Consider the following 11,697-nt stretch of genomic DNA (forward strand, 5'->3'; position numbering starts at 1 on the left):
TGCAAGCAAAGGTCCTAATCCTGTGACTAGGACGTGTACCCAAGTAAGCCTGACTTCATCAGTGAAAGTCCTTTAAAGAAATACATAGGCATTCCTCAAACAACATTTTAAACAGCAAATGGGACTCTAATCTTCCAATTGCACCCTATTGACTTTAAACCAAAGCTTTGATTCATGACCACTGGGATCCAGCCAGCAGGGGATTTCTTTTCCTGATGGACTGTACCCAGGCTCTCACATATGCTTAAGCAGCCCCCACAATTGTGTAAGCCAAGTCTTTGCACTTAATTCATATGTGAATCTCCCTAACTATACATGTATCTTATGGGTTCTGCTTTTGTCTTTGAACCTGGACAGACATGGGTCTGATAGATTTGTCTTCCCTGTTTTGACAGTCTTGACCATAAGTCTTCTGGACCATTGGCAAAGAATTCCTCTGTCAGAAGATATTTGAGTAGTCCCTTCTGAAATCTCTTTCTTTTTAAAAAATAATTTTCATATAACAACAAAAAGATTTGGTATAGAAAGAAAAACATAGTCCATCCCTATCATTTGGATTCTGTATTTGTGAATTTGCCTATATCCTAAAAGTTATGTATAATCCCCAAAATAATTCCCATGGTGCACTCGTAGTCATTGTAGGAAATCATGCACTATGTGGAGAAAAGCGTTAAAATAATAACTCATCTTTCACCCATGAGACTGGTGAAGTTTTGTAAATTCAATGAGAGACCCCAGGTTAGCGGGTTTATTTGGTTAATCAGTGATTTCTCTTAGAGTGGTAGAAAACAGAAAACAAAAAGGAAAGTTTTATCTTCCATTGGACTTCTCTGGAAATATCCTATAAATGTACTAAAGCAGCATTTAAGCTGGATGAGGTGGTTTATACCTGTACTCTTAGCACTTTGGAAGGCCGAGACCAGAGGATCACTTGAAGCCAGGAGTTGGAGAACAGCCTGGGCTACAGAATCATACACTGACTTTACCAAAAATTTCAACAAAAAAAAATTAGCCAGGTGACGTAGTGTGAGCCTAAAGTCTTAGCTACTTGGAAGGCTGAAGCAGGAGGATTACTTGGATTTCAAGGCTGCAGGGAGCTATGATTATGCTACTGCACTACAGAAGGAGACCCTTTCTCTAGAATAAATAAATGTGCACTTAGAGGAATGCCTGTATCATGGAAGAAACTCAATAAACAGTATAAAATGCATCTTAGTTAATTTCTAGCCTATGTATGCTCTAACAGGATTTATGTTACATATGATTCATTCAGGCACTGGTGTTCAGAATGAAAGTGTGATGATAATTTAATCAGAGCTGCAAAGGTGTGTTCTAAATACTGCATAAACCTAATCATCTTTGTCTCCACCTTTCTGAATGCTCTAAATACCCGTAAAGAGGTGGGTGTGGTCCTCACAGATTCTTATAAAAGGACACAGACGAGACAAGCTCAGTTTTCTCTGAAGGAGAAGGACTGCACCTAGAACTGCATTTTGGTGACCTTTGAAATTCAGTACTGCAGTGAATAAGCTTCTGACCTTGAGGTGAACTTAACAAAATTATTTTTGGAAGAATCGTTGTGGGAACCATTAAAAGAACTCAGGGGTGAGTGAAACATAATGATAAAATTATATCATCTTTCCTTTACACAATAATAAATTAGTGTTAAAAATATCTCATTATCTTAAATCTACACAATGATACCATTTGTAACTCATATTCTTACTATAGATTTTATGAATTATAAGGATACTAATTGTTGTTATTTTGTGTTTTCTATGATTGTTTAATATAGTTCTGAAAAACTTAAAATATCTAGTGTTTGCTGCAACAGATATGTATTCATCATGAATATATGGAGTTGATACATATACGTACACATAGGTGTGTGTGTATATGTGTGTAATGAGTGTATTAATATTGTCCACTTGAATGGAGAAGACATTAATGAATGATGAAGTTATTTGCTTTCATAATATTCAGGTTTTAGACATGACTTTAAATTAGTAAGGTAATGATGAGTGATGCAAAATAGTGAAACTAAAACAGTGAGAAAGCTCCCCAAAATATCCTACTTTAGAAATCAAAACACAATTTTTCAAACAAGTAAATTTATAAGACCTAATTTGGTATGTGATTGTGATTGTCATCTCATTTGAGTCTCAATCTTATTAAACTGTGAAAAATTTCTTAAAATGTCTTAGATGAGCTCTGGAAAATATTTGCAATTCTAAGATTTTTCACTGCTTTCAGTTAAATTCAGAAGTGATATCAAACTAGCAGCATAAAGGACTTAAAATTGCAAAACAAAGATTATAGTTTTTATATTAGTCAGGGTTCTCCAGACAGAACCATAGGATGTATACATATATGTGTGCAGATACATTCATGGGCCATTTGAGTCAGCCACAAACCACATATGGTGGTCCCATAAGATTATAATACCAATATGTTTACTGTACCTTTTCTGTATTCAAATATGTTTAGATACACAAATAGTTATCATTGTGTTACAGTTGCCTACAGTATGCAGTACAGAACATACTGTACAGGTTTGTAGCCTATTGTAGGAACAGCAGGCTATAGTGTATACCATAGGTGTGTAGTAGGCTATGCCACCTAGATTTGTGTGGTATAGTCTATCATATTAAAACAATAAAACTGCCTGGCTGGGCACTGTGGCGTGTGCCTATAATCCCAGCACTTTGGAAAGCCAAGGCAGGCAGATCACTTGAGGCCGGGAGTTCAAGTGCAGCCTGGCCAAAATGGCATGACCCCGTCTCTACTAAAAAAATACAAAAATTAGCCAGGCCTAGTGTCACGTTGCTGTAATCCCAGGTACTCGGGAACCTGAGGCAGGAGAATCGCTTTGGACCTGGAGGCGGAGGTTACAGTGAGCCGAGATCACACCACTGCATTTCAGCCTGCATGAAAGAGGGAAACTCTATCTCAAAAAAAAAAAAAAACGAAACTAAAAACACCTGACACATTTCTCAGAACATACATGTGTCTACAAGCTATACATGATTCTACATGGGACAGAATTCATCAGGAAAATTAATTTGCTTGATTATGGAGTCTAGAGAGTTCCAATATAGGCTGTCTCTAAGCTGGTGTCCTGAGAATACCGGTATCCTGGCTAAGCTCAAGTCTGAAAGCCTCAGAACAAGTTTCAGGAGAGAGATGGAGGAAGTTGCCTTTTTTCTGCCTTTTTCTTTATATCTGAGGTATCAGCTGATTGGATGGTGCCCACACACATTGAGAGATGAGGCTCCTACTCAGCTCACCAACTCACATGTCTCTCTTCTCTAGAAACACCTTCACAGAGTCACCCACAAACAATGCTTCACTAGTTCCCTAGGTATTGGTTAATCCAGTCAGACTGATACCTAAAATTCACCATCACACCATGGAAATAAAATTACACCTCTTTAAGTTTAACAAAAACCTCCTATATGTTAGTTCAGAGTTTGCACTGCCCTCGGGGAAGTTAATTTAATCTGCAAGAAAGTAAAAAGATCCAATATCTTTAATAATTTTTCTTTTCTCTACTAGTGAACCCTGATTGGTTTAATTGCAGTCTTTTTCTTTGTTTACTTGGTTGGTTGGTTATTTTTTTTTTAATTTTGTTTTGATTTGGGTCTTTGTTTTTAATTTAATTTAATTTAATTTTAAGTCCTGGGATAACTGCAGGACGTGCAGGCTTGTTATGTAGGTAAACTTGTGCCATGGTGGTTTGATGCCCAGCTTTTGTGGCCCTCTATAAAAATATGTCATAGAACCATCTTCTCATATTTCTTTGGCCATCTTCTCATATTTTTTTGGCCCAGGTAGTTTTTTCCCACTCTTTCACAGTCATTCATCAGTTATTGAAAGAAAAATAGAGAAAATTATGATTTATTCTGACCACTTAGAATCAAAACCCAATTTCCAGATCTACATTCAGAAAATAGGTATGTGAATAGATTCATATTATGCTACAGACAGGAACTAGGAGTAGAAGGGACTGTGAGTCCTCTAGCTAGTAATATCTGCTATGAAGCCAGGAGACTCCCCCTACGTGTGAATTTTTAAGTTTGTAACAGAAGAAATAGTTTGTTGTACTTTAATGAACACTGTCAAGAGAAGAAAATATAACTATCACATATCTCCACATGTTTAGAAGCTTTTCATCAACCCAGGCCCCAAAATGACATGTTTCTCTTTGTTCCTCAGAAACATGAATTCTGGAATCTTACAGGTCTTCCAGAGGGAACTCACCTGCCCCATCTGCATGAACTACTTCATAGACCCGGTCACCATAGACTGTGGGCACAGCTTTTGCAGGCCCTGTTTCTACCTCAACTGGCAAGACATCCCAGTTCTTGTCCAGTGCTCTGAATGCACAAAGTCAATAGAGCAGATAAACCTCAAAACCAACATTCATTTGAAGAAGATGGCTTCTCTTGCCAGAAAAGTCAGTCTCTGGCTATTCCTGAGCTCTGAGGAGCAAATGTGTGGCACTCACAGGGAGACAAAAAAGATGTTCTGTGAAGTGGACAAGAGCCTGCTCTGTTTGCTGTGCTCCAGCTCTCAGGAGCACCGGAATCACAGACACTGTCCCATTGAGTCGGCTGCTGAGGAACACCGGGTAAGTGATGCCTCTGAAGATCGATTTCTGTAAAGGATGCATAAAATTCCTGTGGGTCTATTTTCTTGGAGATTGGATAAAGCCAACTCTGAGTCCCTTTAAGCAGCTCTGTTTGGGCTTTCTTAGCTTCCAACCTCTGGGCTTTGACAAACATAAAGGGAAACAAAGGAAATGCCATTTACTAGGGGCTTATTTGTCTCTCATTCTGGGCCCCCTCCCTATGTCATGGTCTGCACTGGTGCTTCAATTTATGGCTCTTTTGCAGGAGAAGCTTTTACAGAAAATGCAGTCTTTATGGGAAAAAGCCTGTGAAAATCACAGAAACCTGAATGTGGAAACCACAAGAACCAGACACTGGAAGGTTAGTCCTGTACTACTCTACCTTCTCCAGGAACTTATGGTGGGCAAATGGGTGACTCTTAAAATAGGAACTTGATATCAAACTGTAATGTTTCTGGGGTTCAGTTTAAAAAAAAAAGGGAGAGAAAACATTGAGAAAAAGTGGCTTCATTTTTATATAGAATAGTATGCCTGTTAAGTAGGATTTCTAAGAAAACTACTGATGTCACCCAAAGCATGCTGGTTTGTTTCATACAAACCTATAGTTATACACCAACAGATCCAAGAAACTGGGCCATCTCACAGCATTCTATATGTGCTGGTTGGATAAATGCTGGGCAAAAGGGTTATTTGGCAGTCATGGAATGCTCAACTGAAACTTCTGAGTGTCTGTCAGCATTAATCAGAATGCTGGTGTGCAAGTAGTATTTGGAATTGTATGGAAAATTTGAGGCAGAAAAAGTGACAGGGCAAATCTAGGGAAACCATGAAATTAAGAATCTCATCTAATTAATATTGAATAATACATAACATATGAAGAGAAAAGCGGTGAGAAATACGGATTTGTGTCTTGAGGGAGACATGTAAACATGCCAGAAATATGGGAACAAGTGTCTAAATATAAGAAGAACTCTGAGGACTTCAGAAAAATATTAAAAATAATTTTCTCCATGTGGATGTATATTTTGAGGGTATGATAGCTAATATTAGTTTGTTTAAAAGTATTTCATGAGAACTTAGTCTATGGTGAATATTAAATTAGAAAATATACTAGTAAAGAAGAAAGGAAGCACCTTTGTCCTCACAAATCATACAATCCAAATAAGAGAGTCAAATGGTCAATACACAAATGTATGCAATATATGATGTATTTGAGTGTGGTAGGTTTTTTGTTGGAGAATAATCAAGCAGGGAAGTAGAAAAGGACAATAGAGGCCAGAAACAGGAGATTAGTTTTGAGTTTTAAATAGGGTGGTCAGAAAAAAGAATCACTGAAAAATTCAAATTGAAACAAAGTTTTGAAGAGGAGGGGGAACACAAATGTGTGTGTGGATATATATGTGGACCATGAGTGTGAATATATATGTATATGTATGTATGTTTATGTGGTTGTGTGTGTATATATATGTATGTATGTATGTGTGTGTTTGTATACATACATATTTTATTTATATATATATATATATATGTAATTCTAGTTGGAGAGAACAGCATATGCAGTAGTTTTGAGTTTGTGTATATTTGGAGGCCTGAGGAACCACAGAGAAGTCTATGTTTCAGATTGGGATGACTTAGAAAAAGAATGGAAGGAAATGAATTCAGAGAGACAAAGATGGCCAAATCATCAACGCAGCCTTAGTAGGATAGGTTTTGCTGGGCGAAATGCACTTAGCTGGACATGCTAGTCTAAGGTCATTTTACATATAATGAGTTTAAGCAACTTGTTGCGTATGTCAGAAATAGAAATAATTGTTTCCTTTCTAGTAACTATAACTCTATACTCCAACTCTTAAGCACGAACTGTTCTTACTTTTCCATAAATATGGGTTGGAATAGAGAAATTCAAATTGTGTTTTTTTATTTCCAACTATCTCAGAAAACACATTATCTTCAATAAATGTAATGTAATTTGTCAGATACAGCTATGTTGATCTTTATGCAGAAAGAAAGGAAAGGAACAGATTCTAAGAACTGGCAAGACAGAGGTTTAAACTATTGGATGTTCAAGAGACAAAAGGAATCAGTGAGATTTAATAGGAGAGGAATAAATACATTTCTCTTTTGACTAACCCATTATCACTGCAGGGTTATGTGAATTTAAGGCTAGAAGCTATTAGAGCTGAGTATCAGAAGATGCCTGCATTTCACCATGAAGAAGAAAAACATAATTTGGAGATGCTGAAAAAGAAGGGGAAAGATATTTTTCATCAACTTCATTTAAGTAAAGCCAAAATGGCTCATAGGAGGGAGATTTTAAGAGGAACGTATGAGGAGCTGAAGGAAATGTGCCATAAACCAGATGTGGAGCTACTTCAGGTACAAACTCACAATGTGGTTTCAGGTTTTTGACTATTCACATGTATAAGTATTTTCCTCATGGCTGAACTCCATCTCCCTACTTTTATTTCCATGATGTGTTTCCAAAAACACATTCACATAACTAATGCTACTTTATTGGGAGAGTATAGCCCCACCAAGGGATTCTACCAGGCCAAAGGTCCCTCCTACTTTATCCACCAGCCACAAAACTTTGTAGAATGGTCAAGGTAACAGCCCCAAGACATATTCCCCACCTAATTCAATAATATACTTTGGGTTGTTAAAGATGTATAAAATAGTGAGTGATTCATTTACATTTAGGTTATGGAAATGTTTGGAAACATGGCAAAATCAGAAGTTTTGGGAATCTAGGTTCGCATTAACATTATTTTGGGGTCCACTCATTTGGGTAACAGGTTCAGCTGAAGATGACTGAGTAGGTTCTTCGTGGTTACCACAGAGCATAGACCCTCTGGGCCTCTTCTCCCTTCACTTGTTTAGAGAATGTCTTCAAGACTCAGACTTTCCCAGGACATTAATTAATAACAATACAACTGACTTGGTTTTTCATTACAGAAGAAATAGAAAATGTTTTCCCGAAGAGAAGATGGTAGGGGAATAATATCTTCAGAAACTGAGTACAAATCTCACACTGAACTTAGTGAAAGATGCATCTTGTGAAATGCACTAAATGTTTCTTTCTTTTTTTTTTTCCCAGGCTTTTGGAGACATATTACACAGGTGAGTGTGTATCTAGATTTTAGCATATGTTCTTTAAGATTCCACGAATATCAAAGAAGGCTCTATTAAAGTCATGGCATAAATAATTAAGATATTGATACCACACCACTTTTTTTTTACATCTACTTTCGTTCCCTCACCTTAAAAGACAAGGCCACAAAGTAAATAAATGAAGAAAAGAAGAGTGAACTAAAACAAACAATTTGATTCCTGAATTTTTTTTTTTTTTTTTTTTGAGAGGGTGTCTCGCTCTGTCACCCAGGCTGGAGTGCAATGGCAGGATCTCGGCTCACTGCAAGCTCCGCCTCCCGGGTTCACACCATTCCCCTGCCTCAGCCTCCCAAGTACCCGGGACTACAGGCACCTGCCACCAAACCCGGCTAATTTTTTGTATTTTTAGTAGAGACGGGGTTTCACCATGTTAGCCAGGATGATGTCTATCTCCTGATCCCGTGATCTGCCCGCCTCGGCCTCCCAAAGTGCTGGGATTACAGGCGTGAACCACCGCGCCCGGCCCCTGATTTTGTTTTATTGCTTGAAAGCCTGCACAGGAGAAAGATAAGAGTTTTGTTTTGTGGATGGTGAGAAAGTCACCAGAGGAAGCAGGAGAGAAGAGGAGGAAGTATTTTAGCAGTGAAAAAGTGTTGATGTTTTGTTTTTTATACATATATACATATCAGTTAACAGTTCTGAAAAATAGATTGAAAAAAACTGTGGAGTGTTAGAACTGTATAAGTCTCTAGGGAAGTTCTTTGCTAAAAGGCAGATGTCCCTGCCTAGAACAAGTTTCCATTCTTTATCTTGAGAAGGAAGCAGTGGATGCATCAGTCTCCCCAGAACCCCGCTATTTCAGACAAAGATGTCAGGGGAGTCTGCCAAGAAGTGGAACTCAGAATTTCATTTCTAAATATTCTGAAGGCCATAAGGCTAAGGAACCTTACACATCTGGGGCAAAAAAAAAAAAAAAAAAAAAAAGAAGGATCAGATTGAATTCTGACTTAGACTCTTCCATCATGCTTTAAAATTTAGAAACTGTAAAGAATTAATTTGCAAAAGGAAGTAATAATTTTTGAATTATCAAATGTGTAGATTCAAAGGATTCTCATGAAATATCTTTTACATACAAATAGTGATTTTTATTTATTTTATGGCTGTAGATGTTGTAACTGCAGGTTTTTCCTTGCAGGAGTGAGTCCGTGCTGCTGCACATGCCCCAGCCTCTGAATCCAGAGCTCAGTGCAGGGCCCATCACTGGACTGATGGACAGACTCAACGAATTCCGAGGTAAGTCTCCACCCATAGGCAGCACTCCCACTTTCTCTAAATATTATTATTGTTAGGATCACATAGGTAATATTTCCTATTTTATCAAATATTTTACTTCTTTTAAGACATAAGTGAACAATATAACCATGCAACCCTTTGGTATCTGTGTCTGTATTTATAGTCAGATTTATAGCATTAAGCTTGAAAGATAGTGAAAAAGAAATACTTTCTGGCATAATATATACTAAGTTATATAACGGGAAAAAGGAGTAGGGTAGAAAATTTAAAAAAGGAGCAAATGAAATAATGCTCAGAATGGTGAATTATTTAATGTTAAATACAAAATTGTACATTTCTTTAGTGTATTCATTTGAACTGCTAAGAACTGTTCTTTGGGGGAATATAGTTTTCTGGAGATCCTTGGGGGTTTTGTATTTTTTTAATGTGTATGTATTATTCATATATTGCAAACATTTGAATTACTGGGAAAAGCTAAATGGAAGAAATCATTTTCTGAATATAAGTAAAATTACAAATGAAAATAAGTTCAGTTTAATTGCAATATGAAGAGCTACATGTTAAGTCTAAAATCCAGCTTCAGCCCAGAGCTAGCATGGAGGACCGCAGAGAGACTGGTCAAAGACTTTGCAGAGATCTCCTTAAATTATCAGTTATAACATGTACATATGGATTTTTATCCAGATATCTAGAGCAGTTCTTGAGTAAGTGACAATCTTCACATTCTTTCCAAAATGATAGCACTAGTTTTTAAGAATAAGAAACATTTCTAAATAATGATCTTGATAACAGCATAGCATTTAGGGCATACAATGTGTAAATTTTACTTGAAAATTGGATTGAAAGAAGTTGGTCTCACATTTGGCTCTCAATATGTAAGTTTTCAATAAAATATAATATCTGTGGTTAGGGTTTTGTTTGTATTGTATATAATATTAATCATCTCTATACTTTACTAGAAGTTACAAGCAAAACTGTCTTTATGACTTTACATTTCCTGGTACAGTAACTTCTTGATAGAACAATTATTTTTTTCTTATTTACACATGTCTATGCATGTTTTCTTTTTCTTTTTTTGCAGTGCATATTACTCTGCAGCATGAAGAAGCCAACAGTCATATCTTTCTATATGAAATTTTGAGAAGCATGTGTATTGGATGTGACCACCAAGATGTACCCTATATCACTGCAACACCTAGAAGTTTTCTTGCATGGGGTGCTCAGACTTTCACCTCCGGCAAATATTACTGGGAGGTCCATGTAGGGGAATCCTGGAATTGGGCTTTTGGTGTCTGTAATATGTATTGGAAAGAGAAGAATCAGAATGAGAAGATAGATGGAGAGGAGGGACTCTTTCTTCTTGGGTGTGTTAAGAATGACATTCAACGCTGTCTCTTTACCACCTCCCCACTTATGCTGCAATATATCCCAAAACCTACCAGCCGAGTAGGATTATTCCTGGATTATGAGGCTAAGACTGTGAGCTTTGTTGATGTTAATCAAAGCTCCCTAATATACACCATCCCTAATTGCTCTTTCTCACCTCCTCTCAGGCCTATCTTTTGCCGTATTCACTTCTGACCAGAGACAAATCAGAAATGTATTCACATGCTGTGGGAACCCCTTTATCCCAGGAAGTCCTCTTCCTTGTGCCTTAACATACAGGACAAATAGGCTCTATTTTATGTCTTGAATTGCCTTCTAATGTTATCAAAACTCATTTATTGTGTTACTATTAAATATGCTGAAACACTAAAAGTATATGTATTGGTTCTTTATTAAATAATTTTTGAAAAATCATTATTCATGATCATGGCATACAGTATATTCTCTTTTTTCTTTATTTCTGTCACTGAATGAAATAATAGATGACAGACATGTCTGAATGAAGTTAAAATCAATGGAAGACAGTCGGGATCTTTTGCTTCATGCAAAAAACTTGGATTGAAGTCTCAATGATAACTGGGAAATGTTTCTCTTCCTCTTTATCTAGCTATATTACACTTACTCATCATGTTTCATTGTATTAATCTATCCTTTGAGGTAATATTATTTGGCCTTCTATGCTGGGCTTTATTTGCAGTTCTCACCACAGATATGAATAATCCTTCATTATTAGTGTGCTCATCTACATTGAAATACACAAGGTGATCAGACCAATGCTGGATTAATTAAATATTGGAAAAAAGTAACTAAATACTGACTCCTACCTCAAACCATACGCAGTCATTTCCAGATAGATTCAAGGCCTGAAAGGAAGGGGAACCTGATACAATATTCTCACAAGGATTTCTTAACCAGGGCACAAATTAATAATTAAAACAATTAGTTCATTTATATTGATAATGATGACTTCTGTGTTTCAAAAAAAATTATGCAAACTAGTAGTGGAGAAAGATATTCACCCCAACATACATAAAGTAAAATATAATACATGTATACGATGAATACTTAAATTGTAATAAATAAAAGACAGTGAACTTAATAGAAGATTGGCTAAAATATTTGAACAGACACTTTACAGAATTGGATACATAAATAACTAGCCAAATATAAAAAAGTGCTCACTTTCATTAGCCTTACAAAAGTAAGAATTAATCCACCAGTTGTACCACAGGCCCCCATAAAAAAATACCAAAATTTAAAGACACACAATATTGTGT

The 11,697-nt window shown here is 36.6% G+C and overlaps 1 protein-coding gene across 1 annotated transcript; it reads left to right on the plus strand.

The window, feature by feature from the left end:
* The first annotated feature begins 1,471 nt into the window (after positions 1-1,471).
* LOC129007735 (putative tripartite motif-containing protein 49B) lies at positions 1,472-10,697 on the plus strand. The gene is made up of 7 exons (XM_054438947.2): positions 1,472-1,605; positions 4,216-4,630; positions 4,896-4,991; positions 6,776-7,006; positions 7,728-7,750; positions 8,937-9,034; positions 10,116-10,697. Exons 2-7 carry the CDS (start codon positions 4,220-4,222, stop codon positions 10,613-10,615), a joined length of 1,359 nt encoding a protein of 452 aa, XP_054294922.1. The 5' UTR covers positions 1,472-1,605; positions 4,216-4,219; the 3' UTR covers positions 10,616-10,697.
* The last annotated feature ends 1,000 nt before the right edge of the window (positions 10,698-11,697 follow it).

Source organism: Pongo pygmaeus, chromosome 9 (genome assembly GCF_028885625.2).
Source record: "Pongo pygmaeus isolate AG05252 chromosome 9, NHGRI_mPonPyg2-v2.0_pri, whole genome shotgun sequence".
In the NCBI taxonomy this organism is placed as follows: Eukaryota; Metazoa; Chordata; class Mammalia; order Primates; family Hominidae; genus Pongo; species Pongo pygmaeus.

Coding starts and splice junctions, on each gene's coding strand:
- LOC129007735 (XM_054438947.2), top strand. CDS start 4,220: ATGAATTCTGGAATCTTACAGGTCTTCCAGAGGGAACTCACCTGCCCC. Junction 4,631..4,895: donor CGGCTGCTGAGGAACACCGG/GTAAGTGATGCC, acceptor GCTCTTTTGCAG/GAGAAGCTTTTACAGAAAAT. Junction 4,992..6,775: donor CAAGAACCAGACACTGGAAG/GTTAGTCCTGTA, acceptor TTATCACTGCAG/GGTTATGTGAATTTAAGGCT.